This window comes from Lactuca saligna, chromosome 3 (assembly GCF_052625555.1).
Source record: "Lactuca saligna cultivar CGN05327 chromosome 3, ASM5262555v1, whole genome shotgun sequence".
NCBI lineage: Eukaryota > Viridiplantae > Streptophyta > Magnoliopsida > Asterales > Asteraceae > Lactuca > Lactuca saligna.
Genome location: NC_136419.1, coordinates 32,529,019 through 32,547,166, shown reverse-complemented (window position 1 = coordinate 32,547,166; position 18,148 = coordinate 32,529,019). Strand labels below are relative to the sequence as shown.

The 18,148-nt window shown below is 35.1% G+C and overlaps 2 protein-coding genes across 3 annotated transcripts; one reads left to right on the top strand and one right to left on the bottom strand.

Annotated features, from left to right (window-relative positions):
- The first annotated feature begins 9,132 nt into the window (after positions 1 to 9,132).
- Positions 9,133 to 15,614, top strand: LOC145035046 (uncharacterized). Of its 2 annotated transcripts, XM_078983619.1 has the most exons (8): positions 9,133 to 9,413; positions 10,971 to 11,369; positions 12,254 to 12,324; positions 12,421 to 12,810; positions 12,892 to 13,933; positions 14,041 to 14,135; positions 14,410 to 14,551; positions 14,759 to 15,614. In XM_078983619.1, the coding sequence occupies exons 1-8, from the start codon at positions 9,176 to 9,178 to the stop codon at positions 15,442 to 15,444; spliced, it is 3,063 nt and encodes a 1,020-aa protein (XP_078839745.1). In that variant the 5' UTR covers positions 9,133 to 9,175; the 3' UTR covers positions 15,445 to 15,614. The 2 variants fall into 2 exon arrangements, with proteins under 2 accessions (XP_078839745.1, XP_078839746.1); XM_078983620.1 differs by lacking the exon at positions 9,133 to 9,413 and having other exon boundaries at positions 11,226 to 11,369; positions 12,254 to 12,331.
- An 83-nt stretch (positions 15,615 to 15,697) lies between these two features.
- LOC145035047 (E3 ubiquitin-protein ligase, putative (DUF177)) lies at positions 15,698 to 17,480 on the bottom strand. The gene is made up of 8 exons (XM_078983621.1): positions 17,332 to 17,480; positions 17,045 to 17,218; positions 16,860 to 16,949; positions 16,685 to 16,774; positions 16,444 to 16,524; positions 16,281 to 16,326; positions 16,059 to 16,147; positions 15,698 to 15,913 (listed from the first exon to the last, which is right to left on the bottom strand). The coding sequence occupies exons 1-7, from the start codon at positions 17,449 to 17,451 to the stop codon at positions 16,071 to 16,073; spliced, it is 678 nt and encodes a 225-aa protein (XP_078839747.1). The 5' UTR covers positions 17,452 to 17,480; the 3' UTR covers positions 15,698 to 15,913; positions 16,059 to 16,070.
- Between the last annotated feature and the right edge of the window lie 668 nt (positions 17,481 to 18,148).

Genomic DNA, 18,148 nt, shown 5'->3' with positions numbered 1-18,148 from the left:
TTTCCAACTTTATCCAATAGAACCCTCCAAAATGTATAAATCTCAACTGTAAGATACAAAACACTTCATAGCTTAAGCAATAATCATCCAATCCATAAGGTTATTTGACTAAAAGCTTCAAGATAGTCTCTAACACCAAACATACCATAAAAATCGGTATTTTGCAGACATACATGTCCAATGCATGTCTTAAACTCTTATTAGGTCAAAATAGGGCAAAAGGCCAAGATTCCATGCATGCTCTCAAAACTCAATTCTATACTAGATCCAAAGAGCTAAATGCTCCAAATGGTCTGGAGACTCATAAAGTTGCAAACTTTATGAAGTTCAACCACCCAAGGCAACAAGATATAGAGAAAAAGGGGGAAAATCCAAAGATTTATCCATTAACTATAACATACACGTTTTGAAATCGTGTTTTGTAATGAATAAAAATTGTGAAATACTATGTGAAATTGAGTGTTGAGTTCTAACATATGGTTTTTACTGGAAATGAAGTAAAACTATGTTTAGAATCACTCATAAAATATTGGAAGTCTTATGAGATTCCAATTAAAAGCCAAATAGTGAAATTTAGCGAAAATATAAAATTTTAAATAAGTAAAATTTTATTATTTGATATTGAAGAGAATCTTGTTAGAAACTTGTAGGCGAAAACCTCGTCGAAATCCGAGTTATAACGAAGAAGTTATGACCAACCGAAGATCCGCGACAAAATCGGCACGACGCCGAATGACGTAAAAAGCAAGTTTTTGATAAACTACTTTTTAGCCTTAGTAATCTAAATGAAAGTCGTAGTATTCGTTAAACCGAAAAATTTGATAAAAAGAACGCCAAAATCTGACTTCGTATGAAGAAGTTATGATTTTTCGAAGTTTCAACTTAGCAGTAGACAACTAAAAACTCGAATTTTAGATCGAGCGATATTTAACCGATACATCCTAAATAAGAATCGAATGTCTCGTCATTTATAGTACAACGGTAAAAAGTCTGACGAAAACGGATGTCGGGTGAAGAAGTTATGAATTTTTAACGGATTTTCCTATCCCGGTCTGTTAAAAATAATAATATTAAAAATAAAGTCAAAATTAGCCAACGAAGTCTAAACATGCAATTTTGACCCAAAGCATATTAAAAATAAAGAACGTCAAAAACAGAGCTTGTATGCGAAAGTTATGGATTTTAGAAGTTCGGGGCCCGAAAACCGAGAAATCTCGGATGAATAGTACCGACCACATCACCTCGCACGAAGCAGGTGCGTCACCGGAGACGTGGCCCAGCCTGAGAAGTGACGCATGTCCCAATCCGAAGCAGCCACGAGCCCCTAACGCGCCCTTCGCATCGCTTCTATGTCCGAGCCGCGCAGCAGGCCTAGTGGCCTTCACTTCTCGCGCCACCTGCCCTTCGCTGCTGATGCCACCGAGCAGTTTCGTCACCCCCTCCGGACCGAGCCTCGCAGGCGCGATGTGGACACCTCCCAGCCACTAATTCCGAACCCTTTCACCCTATATAAAGGGAGGTTGCGAGCCTTCCCGGGTAACTTTGAAAAATTGACATTTTTTCACCCTAATTTCATATATTCACTATTTTGACTTTCCCCAAATCCCCGATATCAATTTTAGCACCTGAAACACGTACCGAGACCCACGAGAAGCCCGGAAAATTTATCTTTTCGGTTTTGAAGCCCTACCTTCGCAGAGCCCGGTTTTCAATTAAGCTCCCGCTTTTCAACATAGAAAGTCATATTTAAAGCCGAAGTGTTGCCCAAATTACTATTTTAACCCCCGGTTAACTTAAGGTGAGTTCAATATATAGGAACAATTGTATGTTATGTGTTATATGTGCTATGTGCTTTTCAGTGTTATTATTCTGAGTTATTTTCCCGTGTTATTTTATTCGCTATGTTTATAGCAAATGTAATACCTTTGACCATGTGATCAGTGAAATGACTTAGATTTACATTGGTACTGGTACGTAGTCTCTGACCATGTAGAGGATGTCTCCGTAAGAGAATAACTTCTATTTTATGGCATTGGCAAATGGTTAGACATGACTATAAGCCTGAAATCTAACAAGATGCTAATCAGAAATTGCATGTCTTTTATGCCATTTGGGCCAAAGTCTTATTGATGTATATCAAGAATTGAAAAATATATCTTTGAATAAAATCTTTGATTGATATGAACGCTTGTCACATGATCTCACATACATCTTGTTGTTGCTTTTGCCACATTGAAGTATATATATGGCATAACGTTATATTGTATCTATTATTGAACTCACTAAGCGTCATCGCTTACCCTATCAATGTTTAACAATTGCAGGTGATAAGTAACTAGTATGTTCACATATTGTTGAAAGATTTAGAATATTTTGTAATAGTACTCTTGTACTTCAGTTTATGTTTGTATAAATTACAATATCCTGGGTAGTTATGTAATATATAACACTTTGTAATAGACGGTTTGTATCCAATAGTTTGTAATCCCTTTATCAATGTAAAATATTGTTTTTATGAATATGCAAGTAGCATGTTTTGGAGTAATGATATTGTGAAGTATGAAAGTTTGGGTCTTTCAAATATACGAAAGTTAGGGTCTTTCATTAACTTATCAAGATAAAGACTTTATACCTCATTGAGATGCTAAAAGAAGGTAAACTCATGGATATTATGTGCTTTAGACTCCCAATGTGATCTTCCACCACCTTCTTCCTCCACAAGCACCAAAATCACACACTTTAAGGCCAAAAACTCACACAAGGGCTCTAAGGTTGCAAGGGACGATTTAGGATGGATGGAGGCTGATGGGATGGAAGCTAAGAAGGGTTGAGGATTTTTAAATAGGGATCAACCCTTAAGCTATAGGTTTTTTCCCAACAATCACCACCACATCGTGGCACACTCACCACGTTATGGTGGCTCATTAAACCCCACGGCCCAAAACTCATCGTCACGTCGTGGTGAGGATTCACCATGTCGTGGCCTTCAAAAGGAAAAATCATATGTAAACGAAATGATTTTTGTACCTGGAATCGAGTGTTACAACTCTCCCCCACTTAAGTCATACTTCATCCTCGAAGTCTGATGCCTCAAATAACTTTGGGTGGTGATCCCTCATATCATCTTTCAGCTCCCAAGTCCACTTCGAACCCTTGAGGTGTTGTAATTGCACATTTACCAACTCAACAACCTGGTTCCTCAAGGTTTTCATCTTCCGGTAAAGAATAGCCACGGTCTCTCAATATAATTCAGGGGGTCATCCACCTGAATATCCTCCAGCGGTATCACTGCGTAATCATCCACTTAGCACTTCCGCAGCTCAGAGACATGGAACGTGCTGTGAATCTGACCAAGCTCATCTCGAAGATCCAGACGATATGCAACCTGGCCCACCTGAGCTAAAACCCTGAAAGGACCGATATACATAGGGCCCAACTTGCTCCTCCTTCTAAACCGGATGACACCTTTCCAAGCTGACACCTTCAGGAGAACCATATACCCCACCTGACTCTAGATCTGATCGGCGTCTGTCGGTATAACTTTTATGCCAACTTTGAGATGTATGAAGCCTACTTCGAACCTGCTGGATTAACTCAGTGATCTTAAGTACCACCTCGGTACTCCTCATAATCCGATGACCGACCTCGCCTGTAACGCCCGTGTTTCAGGGCTAAGCAGTGGTAGATGATGTAATAGTCTAGGTCAACTATTGTCACTCTTTTTCAAGTAATAATGATGAATTATTTGAGTATTATGTGAATTATGTGCATTTATGTGCTTATTACTTATTTATAAATGTATAATAAATAAAGGATAAAAATAAGTGTCAAAATTAAAGTGTGAGATAAACCCGATATAAAGAACTCCAAAATTCGAGTTATAACGAAGAAGTTATGACCCGTCGAAATTTCACGGCGAAACCGGCACGACACCATGAAGCATAAATTGTGAATTTACGATAGAATGACTTTTAGCCTTAGTGATCTAAACAAAAGTAGTAGAACATGTTAAACCGAGAGTGTCCATAAAAAGAACGCCCAAATCTGACTTCGTATGAGGAAGTTATGATTTTTCGAAGTTTCGGCTTAACAATGCATAGCCCGGAGTTTGGATATTAGACCGAGCGGTATCTAGCCGACACAACCTAAACGAGAATCGAAGATCTTGTTAATAGTAGCATAATAGTAAAAAGACAGACGAAAATGGACGTTGAATGAAGAAGTTATGGATTTTTAATGGACCAATCTTCTCCCGACCTGTTACAAATATAAAATTTAAAATAAAGTCAAAATTATTCGATAGAGTCTAAACGAAAGTTGTAGAGTACGTCCCCGCCTACGCGTGGATATAAAGAATGTCGAAAATGGATCTCGTATGCGAAAGTTACGAATTTTTGAAGTCGGAGTGTGAATTTGCGAATCTGCGAGAAGGGTGATGACGTGGCTGCATCTGAGTCATTGCTTGTTGCCCAAGGCTTCGCTTTGGATTCGGACACCTGGTTCACAAGCGCAACGCATACAAGAAGAATGCAGCGCGTCTGAGGAATGCCTCGCGTTCGAAGAGAACGTTACGCGTACTTTGTATCTTATATGGTCCGAGGAGGTCCACGTCACCCCAGCAGCTCCGCGACACGTGTTGTATGATTCGAAGCTATGCCCCGCGTAGCAGTTTCGAACGCCCAGCGTTCCGAGAGGGCTCGCGACTATAAATACCCTGCGAATGCAGCCGGATTTCTTGCACATTTTCACTTCTCTCTCTAACTTCTTTCTCTCTCTAGACTATCCTAGCCCCCCTAAAGCCTAGGTAAACCCCCTAGCACCCGAAGGAAGCCCCAAGACTCCCAAAGTCCCGAGAAAAATGGTATTTCGGTTTAAAAAATGTTGCTCCAAGCGAAGTTCGGTTTTCTATAAAAACTCGTTGTAAGTGAGTTGTGCCTATGCTATTTTTAATATAGCTTCTAATTAATTATAGGAACGTTATTAGGAACTTATAATAAGTATTTTGGCTATTATTATGGGTTATATAAGTATTGCTTAACGCTTATATAATAGTAATGATAGCTAGACTATTAATTAGTCTCGGTGAATGATAGACTAAACCCTTAGTGGTAATGATACTAGGTTTTGACGAAAGAAATTGTTTCAAGAGTAACGAACCGCTGTCTAAGTTCGAAATCACCACCTTGACAGGTGTGTGCATAGTTACTTTCATCTTACACATAAATATGAAGTATTATATATAAATTACATGCTAATGTGCACCCTTTGCTACCTTTGCTTAGAACCATTTAGTATGCCGGTAAACCACACACGCTCCACTAACGTCTTCGCAAGGGCACAAAGTGTAATTTCATGAAATTGCATCAATTCACTTTGCCTAAGTAACTAAGATTGGGAATTTGTAAAAACATTTAGTTACTTTTGTATTTCATTATACTTATAATGGAAGGTTTCGTCCTATCCTACCCGTTCGGCTAACGACCCTCCACTAGTTAAGAATGCGGTGGGTAAGAGTGGATACCCATTCAATCGCCATTTTATAGGCAATTTCCTTAAACACCCCTTATAGACCAGCTTCATGAATGAGGCCTACTAACGGTAAGACTGACTTTTACTCATACATATGTATAATGTTAGACTTTTAATGTTATATATAGTATAGGGTGCATTTTACACTTTTAAAATATTAGGTGATCAAATTTAACAATTATACTTTTAATTCAATTAAATTGTAAACCTAAACTTTTATGGATTTATTAAACTTCTTTTAATTACACACCTTAATTAATTAATAAAACCATAAGGGTGTGAATTGAACTTTTCAAAACATTACTAGGGTTTTAGAATTTAACATTCCTAATTAAACTTTTAATCAACTTTTAAATTCCAAAACTTGAGGACAAGTTTTGAAACATTTCAAAACATTACGGTTTAGAATTTAAATATACATCACAATTAAACTATTAATCAAAATTTAAATTCCAAAACTTGAGGGCAAGTTTTAAAACCTTTTTCAAAACATTAGAGTTTCAACTATTTAAATTTCAAAACAACAAAACTTTTGGGTTCAAATTTAAACTATAAAACCTAAAGGGGAAAATATGAAACTTTTCATAACAATAAGGATCAAATAACAAATAATCTAAATTAACATTTAATCACATAATTATCCATATTTGATTTATTTAATGATTTCTTACAAAACAATTTATCAATTTAATCAAAATAATCAATCAATTATCACATAAGGAAACAATTATCTTATTAATTGATAAATATCTTCAATTAGATCAGAAATATAGTCAAATATATCATAAAATCGGATTTATATTGATCTAATATGATAAGGTAATTATCCCAAAGCAAAAACAGCAAGAAATCCTGGTTTTCCCTCCTTCTGACGAGTTGACTCGTCGAGTTCAGCTATAGACTCGGCGAGTCCAGTCTCCAAAACACCAAAAATCGAATTTTTCAGTTATACAATGCATCAATACAATTGAAACCAAGCTAGGCTCTGATACCACTGATGGGTTTTTGTCATAAGACATCCTATGTGATCATACAAACCCTAATGCTTGGATCTAGGTTTCTCTATTGTACATGCTTTGAATCCAAGACTATAAACCCTAATTCTAACATATGGAAATCGATGTTAACATATAATTAGGTTTAAGATATTACCTTGATTGTTATGTAGCAATAACAATCCTAATTCCTTTTTGAATTGACTTTGGAAGGCTTAGAGTCACAAGTGTCACTCCTCTAATGGCTTACAAACACCAAGAGCAAATGGAAAAGTTATAAGGAGAGAGGAGAGGTATAGGAATTCGTCTCTAGGACCTCTTGGGAAGGGATACACGAATTCATGAGCCTTAGGGGGTTTATCTAGGTGTAAAGATTAGGGTTTTAGTCCTTATCCTTATCTAGTTGCTTGCCCACCAAGTAACCATAAGATAAGTCTTAGAAACCCTAATCCTAGTCGAATTCTAAGGCCTTATCACCTTAGATTCGTCCAAACCATTAATAAGATAATCCTTACCTTATTTTGTAACTATCACATAATTACAATTTAGCCCCTCTAGTTTAATTAATTACACTTGATCACAAAATTAATTCCTAATTAATTATTGACCAATATTAATTAAACAAATATGATTTCTCCTTTAATATATTATTCTTATAACATATTAATAAATCATAATAACCTCTCTCTCTATTTATTTCTCCAATCAAGTTGCTTTGGTGAAGGCAACCCAAAAGGACCATGCACCATCGGGTCAAGTACATACCAAAATAGTTATGGACTTAGACACTAATCCAACATAGTTTCCTTACCGGGTTTAGCAGGTCGAAGGCACCAGGGTCGAACCATGTTTATATTATGTTGTTAGTATGCTAATTGCCTTTGTGACTTTTGCATGTGCTTATGTTATATGTCTTCCAGGCTAAGGCCTGATGCGGGGCAGGGCCCAATGGATATATGTATACTATGTATCTTTGTGATTATTACATGAGTATATGTTTACTTTGATATATGTTATTGTATTTTGGGTAGGATCCGTTTTACCGAGCTCAACTCGATGTCGGGCAGGGTCCACTATATGTTTGACATGTGATATTTTGGGGGAACTCACTAACCTTTGTGCTTACATTTTTCAGTTTATGTTTCAGGTACTTCTGGTTCCAAGGGGAAAAGCTTGGGATGTCTACATCGCACACACCTTATGTACTCTGTTTATGGGACATACTCTGATTTTGTTTGACACTTATTATGTTTGTTTATTTGAGACGATTAAACAATGTTTTGGAGATTTGTCTTACTATAATAACAAAATGATTTTTTTTGGATCATAATTTTTGGTTGTTATAGGCTCGCCATGATAGGTTATCATGTTATCCCTTAATATCCTCGATCTTAAACATCTACAAAAAATTGTTTGATGTTGCCATACAGTTGAGAATGATAGAAATATAGGCGAAGCAACAAAAATTAGTTATATATAAATATGAAAAATGTATGTTGCTTTATACAAAAGGGTAAGCTCCTATATTGAACGTTCTTAATAATAAATTTTCAGTACTAAAATACTATAACTAAAATGGAATAAAAGTAAATTATTATTTCATATATTTCGCATTTTTGTACTAACAAAAACTTGTATACACATCTTTAAGAACACTTAAACTTAGAGTTTTGACAATATTGACTATTTAAAAATGTTTTAAATGGTTATCCAATTTAAAATATTTAAATCAGGCCTTTTAGTACGATTATCAGTTCCAAACAAGAACCTACTTGTAACATTTGAATCAACCTACATACATTGACAATGTATAAATAACTAATATATAATTAAATTTTAGTAGTTATAGTTTTATGGTTAGTTTTTTTTGTCTATTTCCGAAAGAATGTTCGATCTTTTGTCATTTTTTATTTTATTCATTTTATCTAATTTAAATGTTTGTTGTTATACTAGGTTTCAAACAATACCATGAAATCAAAATTATTGGATACTAGGTTTCAAACAACACCATGAGATCAAAATTATTGGACCCGACTATGTGATTTTTTCTATAAAAAATTACAAATTTGATATGATTACGATATTAGGATTATACCAATCCAATGATTCTATGATATTTACCCTACCCTAATCGTTTTTATTATAATACTTATAATTTTATTATTAATATATATGATCTTAAAATTATATATTAGTATTATATGTCATATTATTAATACAAAGTTTACTGTGTAATTACTAGTAACATAGCAATTCATAATATTTATATAATAATGAGAATTAATTATATAATTTTTATTATTTATGTTATTTAGTTTATCATGAACTTTGGATGCTAAAACTTTATATATCTGAGAATATAATGTTTACAAATATTATAAATTAATGATTTTAACAAATGTGATATTTTAAAGGTTTATAAAGAAAGAATAATATGATATTTAAACGTTATATTAGACAAATATTAATAGTTTAATGTGTAATAAAGGCATTTTTAAAAAATACGTTGAAAACAAAATGGTAAAGTTTGTTTCGGTTCGGGTTGGTCGGACGGGATCCGATTCCGTATTCAACCGAATTTACGGGCATTCACGCTCTGATGGTCTTCGTCGGGCAGTACGCCGGTCATATTTTTTTCTTTCTGCCTTGTAATGAAAAATCCTGCGGCGGCTCTGAATTTGCGTCTCCGCAGTTGTTCATCAACGGAGCTACTTCCACTGCTTCTTTTCTGCGTCGTACTCTCCTTATCATTTTCAACCCACTCGGTTCGTTCGAAATCCGACACCAGCAACAGAGAGGAACCAGTTCAATGGCAAATTCTTACGAAAAACAACTTTTCATCTCAAATCCGTCTAAATCCTCATATCCTCCTCATCGTCACTGTGCCATGTAATTCTCTCTCTTTAAATCTCCATTGAAATTGTTTATTATTGGATTTAAAACCTGCATTTCATACACAAATTGGCATCATAAATATCTATACTCCGATCGTGTGAAACATCTATTTCTGTGTGGGAAATATGCGTTTGATAGTCGGATCCAAAGGAAAAACAAGAATACATCTACTTTTTTGACGTTAAACGTAGTGATTATCGAAACGAAATTGAGTTATGAGTTACACCAGTTATCAGATTGTTAAGGAAGAGTTAGAATCCGCATTGATTTTGAAGTTGAAAACAAGCACAATCTGATTCATCTTGTGAAAGGAGATATCAGTGATTCATAACGTTGCTATGCGGAAGTTAAGTCTCTTCCTGGTAGAACATTTTGATATGATGACCTATAGTATGAATAGGTAAAGTGAGTTACAATATAGGAGTTGCAGGACAGCTGCGTATTGTTGTTGGCAAAAGATATGCTGGCAACTTAAGCATACAATTAGGATTTAAAATCGTCGAAGATTGGGATGGCTTAACTTGGAAGTCTAGCTGTCTAAGATTTGCAGAGTATGAATAATTTTGGCCTATTTTAGCGCTGAGGTTGAGGGAATGAGATTGTAGAAGGAAATAGAAGGAGGAACACTAAATGAGACTGGAACAACACATTATGACTATGCCACTGTGTCAGTGCTGTATTGTTGGTTACCTTATCCATTTCATGTCTACCTAATTCCCCTCCTTATATTTGTAGCTTATGTCTCAAGAAATATAAAATCACCTCCTAATGCACGTTTCAACTTAGATCATCTTTCATATATCAATTTTTACTGCCATTATTTAGAATATATGACCACAAGTTTCGTGGGAAGTTTGGAGCGCAACCAAGAATGCTGCCATATGTGGAAGAGATCTTTAAGTTGATACGCGAGTTAGCACTAGAGGAAGTGCTTAGCTTAACATGAGTAGGTGCATTCAAATATGACATGCAGTGCTAAATCCTATACCCATGTGTATTTCAAGAATGTAAAACAATTTATTGGATCATATTATGCACAAATAAACTCTTGAATGTGCTTCATGTTTATTGTACATCATATATGATGTTCAACACTTCAATGACGACGTGTAATGAAGTAGAGGAGAAGAATACAGGAGAAAGGTAACAAAGAGGAAGAGGATGCGCAACTTCTTACCCTTGCAAGGGATGATCTATTCTTCTTAGCCAACAATCCCACTCATATGATAGCATGAACTATTTTCTTTAAATATTCAGGACTACACAACAACAAACCAAAAATCCCATATGGATAGGCAAATACTTGGAGAAAATAATGTTAATAAATGAATCCATAGGTTGTTTCCTTTTACCAATCGATATCTAATAGTTCTACATAAGTCATTGTGTTTAGACTTGTACCCCTCTTCTTATCGATAATATAAGATAATAACCTACATAAACCAATGAAATTTGTTACTCCATTATCCTTATAGTTGGTGTTCTTCAACCTTTACCCTAATTTATATGCTATCACAAATCTGATAACTGATAAGGTCTTTTCATGTCCAGGGTCTGGCGAGTCTCGATCTCTTATGAAGGAATTAGCCCACATTGTCAGTAAAAAGAAAGAAGAATTTACAACTCTGAAGTTAATGCTCGTTCATAGAAATCATGATAAGATGCTAGCAGATGCTCTCGGTGCTACAATGGAAATAAATATCATATTTTATCGCCATTCTTTGCCATACAAATATCGAGGAACACATCGGGTTCAAAGCATATTATCATCTGCTCGTTATCTTATGTCACTTTTGCCTGAAGAAATCCCCCTCAAGTCTTTATCAACTACAGAGGACCTAACGTCTTTTCTCAAGTCAACAGACAAGGCTTTACTTGTTTTGGAGTTCTGTGGATGGACACCCAAACTGATGGCCAAGGTTATGAATAACAGATCTGAAAATGCTTTTGGTATTACTTCCTACCTTTTCACTTCTTTTCTAAAAGAAAATAAACTTTATGATCGGAAAATGCTGTGGTGGAGGTTATCCCCTGGTGTACTCTTTTGTAGCTCTTTAATTGTTTTATGGAGCAAAACAATGATTTTTGTTGCTGATCTGTTGATATCTGTGTGTTATTTGAATGTTTAATTAATATGGTATCTTCCATGTATATATAGTAAAAGACACGTATGTCATAGTACAAGGTTTTAATACGTTAGATTTTCAAAGTACAATGTCTTAATACAAAGAACAATATTCTGCTATCACATACAATGCCTTAATAAGACCAAAACCAGAGCTATAATGCTATAATTGGTAACCAAAATCATAGAAGTTTAGATTTGTGATGTATAATAATGCCTTTCAATAGTTGTCTTAATAGGTTAGATTTTTAAAGTACAATGTCTTAATAAAAAGTTGAAGGTCCTATTGTCCTAATATAAACTACAATGTCCCATATAAAATATAATGTCCTAATACAAAGTACAATGCCTGAATAGGAACAAAATTAAACAAGTCTAGATTTTCAAAGTACAATTTCATAATAAGTTAGATTACGCTAGTCAGTATAATGTTATACCATAGATACATACATACACATAATTAACAGTTTAATTGATCTCTAAAATCTCAATGAAGTAATAATAGATTTAGGTGATTCGTATTTATAAAGGCCATCACCAGATATCATACCAGTGCTGATTTTACAGCAGTAGATCTCCCTAAAACAAGGCCTAAGATTAAGTTGACTTATTCTGGACATAATCCAGAAATCCAGAAAGAACAGTTGCATATGACTTTTCCGGGTTAGGGGCAATATTATATTGAACTAATGGAAACTTCATCATGCAGGTGTTCTTCTTGGGGCAGGCTTATATGGAGAAAAAAGTGCATCAAGTTCAGCTGATGGGATCAAGAATCAGGTGGATGGTAGTTTCTACTTTATAAAATTTCACATAATTATGAGCCATAAAGAAAATAGAAGGTTCTGGTAATAACAATGCATATTTTTGAAACAGGGGGAGGGAAATGAAAAGATCCCGTGTGATGAGTTTAGTGGACTTCCTGGACTTGATGAATTTACTCCTCTGAATGAGAGTGATTTCTTGGAGGCTGAGAAAATGAGATCCAGTGATGAAGGTTCCTGTAGTTTCGAGGAGTTCCAGCTGTTTGAGTCTTCCCTATACAATTTCACTACTTCTGTTAGAGACTTCTTTCTGCCACCTGAAAGACTAAAGTTTGGTCTAGTCTCTGAGAGATCACTAATTTCATCTTTAGGTGTTGTTGGAGATACTAGTTCATGGTTGATGATGCTTTACTCTGCTGGATGTCCTAACTGTGCAAAGGTTTTCAAAGAAGGGAGTGATTTTAAAAGAATTATACAGAATAATGAATCACCTGTTATGGAGGTAAGTAAAAAAGAAAAAGAAACAGATCCTTAGTTTGTTATCGTTCTTGTACTGATTTCTTGACTGATACTGAATATGCAGCTCAAAGGTGATGAGTATGATTTTGATCCTGGTTTACCTTCAGATAGGCCATCAGTACTCCTTTTCATTGACAGATCATCCGATTCCTTGAAGATAAGAAGAAAAAGCACAGAATCTCTTACTATCTTCAGAGAACTCGCTTTGGACAATCATACTCCATCTAAAATGAATGCTCAAAACATTGTCAATCCTCATAAACCTTTATTTGTTTCCCAGCATCCTAAGCTAAAGATGTCAACATCATCTAAGGTAAGTGCACTAAAAGACAAAATCTATATCATGGCCATGAAGGAAGGTAAACATATTACTTTTGATGATGTTGCTTCAAATTTGCAAGGTAGTTCCTTGCAAGAAGTCTTGGCACAAGTTCTTCAGAAGAAAAAAGAAACAAAATTAAGTTCACTTGCTAAAGATGTAGGCTTCCAGCTACTCTCTGATGATATTGATATCACAATGTCAGAAACAGATGTTCAATCTGATGATGATAAGCTGGAAGAACTGTCTATTAAAGATGTGGACCTACCAGGTTTTAACTCTTCTTTTTTCTTTATCGATGGACAATTTCGGTTACTCGAAGGGTTATCAGGCGTTTTGAAGATTCCATCATTGGTGATTATTGATCCTCTTTCACATCAACATTATGTGTATCCTGAAGAGGCTGATTTTAGCTATTCTTCTCTATCTACCTTTCTCCACAAGTTTCTCAATGGAAGTCTTGTACCATATCAACGGTCTAAGTCTGTTGTTCCTGACTCTAAGGAGGCCCCACGTCCTCCATTTGTTAATCAAGATTTTCATGAGGTTGATTCTATACCACGTGTCAGTGCTCATACATTTATGGAGTTGGTTGTTGGCAATGGCAACCACTCTGGTTCTCATGACAATGCTTGGAAGAAGGATGTATTGGTGCTTTTTACTAGTAGTTGGTGTGGGTTTTGTCTAAGGGCAGAACTTGTGGTTCGTGAGGTATATCAGGCATTCAAGGGTTATGGCAATATTGTAAAAAGTCAATTCAAGAATGAGCAATCCTCATCAAGAAATGGTAAGTCATTTTATTTTCATTTGTATAACTTTCTGTTTTTAAGTGCTAAATGTTTGGCTACATGAACAATACAATCATTTTGCTAAGGAAGGTTAAATGTGTTGCAGATGACATAAATAATACTGTATTGAAGCTTCCAGTCATCTATATGATGGATTGCACAGAAAATGACTGTAGTTCGCTACTCCAGTCATCAACTAAGGTACTTGTTTATTCCTTGCTTTTGGTTATTGTACATATTTGTAAATTCAATTCAAAATTTAGGTCTGTGTATATCATGTTCCATGTTAGAAGCATGGGATCTCATGTTTACATCTATGTAATGTTCATTTCTATGTTGTACTTAGATTTCATGTCTTGTATCTGTATCAGTTCTTAGTAGAACCTTTTTTTAACAATGGAGTCTTATTAAGAATTCATCAGTAACTTTATTTATTTCAAAATTTTATGCATATTGATGTGGTCTTGATATGCAGAGGGATCTTTACCCATCTCTGCTATTATATCCAGCAGAAAGGAAGGAAGCAATCTCTTATGATGGGGAAACCTCAGTATTTAATGTCATCAAGTTTATTGCTGATCAAGGTGGTGATTCTCATTGGATTTACAAGGAGCGAGGTAATTATTGGTCAAACTTTTTTATGTTCTTATGTTCTGTAGCTCTTATTCTCACCTGAAATTCTATCATTGGGGCCATAGTAAGGTCATGTTAGATGCAAAACATTTTCAATACTTCACTATTTTGATATTCAATCTTCCATTCAAGCTGATGAAATTAGTTAAAGTTTTTCAATTTGATAATTCATTGTATTTTCTATGATCTAGGTATTTTATGGACTGAAGCTGAACAGGGAGAATGGAATGAGAAACCATCAGAACCTGTAACAACACATGAGGACATTTCACTCTCAAAGGAAAGCAATGAGATTCTACTAAAAGACAGGTCCTACTCCTATACACACAAGTCAGACACCAAAAACAACATGGTGCCTCACACACCATACGACCCCACTAAATCTGTACAAGAAATACTACCTGGTTCCATACTTGTTGCAACCCAAAAGCTTCAGAGTATTTATCCATTTGCCAAATCCAAAATCCTCATTGTAAAAGTCAACACAACTACCGGATTTCAAGGTCTGATCATCAACAAACATATCAGTTGGGACACCATCACACAACTCGAGGAAGGGTTGGATTCCCTGAAAGAGGCACCACTATCTTACGGTGGTCCTGTCATAGCACGTGAACTCCCACTTGTTTCCTTAACTCGAGAATCTTCCGGAAACGATGAACACCCTGAAGTTCTACCAGACATCTACTTCCTTGACCAATGGGCCACAATCAATTTAATACAAAACCTCAAGTTACACAATCGCTCCATGACTGACTACTGGTTTTTTGTGGGGTATTCATCTTGGGGGTGGACCCAACTTTTTGATGAGATTGCTGATGGATCATGGAATATAATTAGTGGTACAGACCACAAGTTTGTTTGGCCAATGACATGATATCCTTTTCGTGGTTAACATTAGATGAGCTGTACATAGGATTAAGTTATCTCCATTAATCTTTTTTTGCTTCTAAGAGGGTCACAAAAATGTTGTTTTGTCTTCATGAACAATGATTTTCATAATTACAATTAGATAGCAATTTGAAATGCTGGATATTACTTGTCACACTTCTTCCTGCTGTTCATTTTCTAATGGTAGTTGGAAACTTATGTGTTGTATAGTTGATTCTTTGGAGATAAAGAAAGGTAGATGATTAGCAGATATATAAGTATTTATTATGTATAGAATGTTTTTGTGTATACATCATACAGATATAGAAAACAAGATGAAAGGGGCTAACCCCAGAAGATATATACAAAATTACAAATGACAACATTGCAGCCTAAAATTTGGAGCTACAATTTTCTTCTTCTTCTTCTTCTGTTTGCAGGAGTGCTCGAAAAGATTTTCTGGGCTTCATATAGATCTGATACAAAACTGGATGGTTAGATAAACCGTGTTCATTTGTGTATCTGACTATCTGTTTAATGAACATAACATATTTGACTATGATGAATAAATGAACATAACATATTTGACTATGATGAATAAATGAACATAACATAACTAACCATATCATGTTTTTATTGATACAATTTTTTTAGCTCTAATAATTTGGACCACCTCTTATCAACAGTTGTAGTCTTTGCCTTGTTAAGATCTGCAAATAGAAGTAAAGATCTGGAAATAAGAGCTTTGATCTACCAACATAATGTACATTACACTGTTTCTATCTTTTTTTGGTGTATGGTTGTGGCGATCACTTGTTCAAAATTTCACTGCTTAGTACTTACTATTTAATCCGAGTTCTGATTTCTCACAAAAATCTGAACATGTTTCCTGCAAACACATGGCACAAATTGTATAATTGTTGAGTTTGAAATTAAGAAGTAAGATATTTGACACAAAAAGGTAAAGTGTAGATTGTTTTGGAGGACAAGTAGAGTAGTATAGTACATTCACAGAAGTAGTGAGCCTAATATTGTCTTGTATTAACGTGTCAAGATCTGCTTCACATCCAGGCTTCACATAGATCACCTGCAAGACATCAATGTCTTCAGTCCTCCTTTCTGTGTCTATGTTAAGAGAGAGATATCTATAAATGCATACACATATATCTTATGTATACAAAAACACAAACATATAGATACATTTATTTATCAATTATATATATAGACAGAGAGAGGGAGGGAGATACTGATGGATCATCGCCGCCAATTTCAGGTAGTTGATTCGAGTCACCATCTTTGTTGGATGATAGAATCCACACATTGAAGCTGGAAGTAATCTGACAATAAATTTTACATCACCTTAGAACAATAATAACAGAAGCACATTTTATATGCCTTTTCCACCATGACACACAAAAGTACCTTTCTGCAATAAGGAGAAGAGCAGTTGCTACACTTTCTGGTAAATGACGTGTCAATTGTCCCATCAACTGAAAGTCCAAACCCTGCATGCTGATCAAACATATCGTATTCAATCGATGACCTCCCAAAACACAGTAAAACTGTCACGTTATAAGTGTAGTAGAGCCTAGAGAGAGAAGAGAGACCCTATGAATAGATAGCGACACGAAGACTCGTGCATCATTAGGATCATCAACTTCAACTAGATCTTGCAAACGTAGGTCTCGAAGTGAGAAGCTATAGTCAGCATTCCAGTTTCCTTGCCACTTCCCTTCTGCTGTTGATATTCGTATCAGCCTTCTTCCTACCTTTTTCCCTATCTGAACAACACAACAACACTCTAGATTATTACTCATTCCATAGATTTTTGTAATTTTAGAAACTTTGCGTTCAAGAGGCATGCAAACAAATAATTAGAATAATTTATAATTACCGGTGGGGGTGGGGTATGGTTTCTTTGAATGGAAGCAGAAAGCGTGTATCTGGAGAATTTGAGTGATTTGGTGTGTGTTGAGAGAGGAGATGCTAAGGTTCCTGAAATGCAGTGTCCCATCTTTTGGTGCACTGGGCGACCTTATCTACCGGCTTTATGTAGCTGAGCAACCTGTGGTGCATCTCTTTCGTCAAAATTACTAGAAGCCCTTCAAGTTTGGCCAAATTTGCAAAAAGATACCTCTTTTTCCCAATAGTTAGGGGGAATTCAAAACTAGATATGCGGATATTAGCCATATGATATAATACTGGATCCATATTCAAAATTTTGGATAGTGATTCAGATATTAGTTCGGATTTCTGAAATTTTGGATAAAAAATGGAATACGGAAATTTCTTTAATAACTTATCTGTTACATAAGTTAATCAGCTTTTTTACACAATTTAATAACTTATCTATTACATAAGTTAATCTAATCACGTATGTCTTTTTTGTACACAAGGGATTTAAAGGTAGTAAATTTTACACAATTTATGAGCTTTATATTTGGAACGCATATGAAAGAAAAAAAACCATTAAAAATATACCTCCATTAAGTGTCTTTAATTGTTTATACAGGATATTTGGATCATTACAAAACAAAATATAATTACAAAGGAAAAGTTACACATTAAGAAAATAATATTTTGGAATTTTTTATCATACTTTTGAATTCACATACTTTTTTAAAAACTATGGAAAAGTAATCTTCCAAGCCAAATTGAACCTTCGAGATAAACCAAACAAGAATAAAGTTGGGTAAATGTATGGATATAAT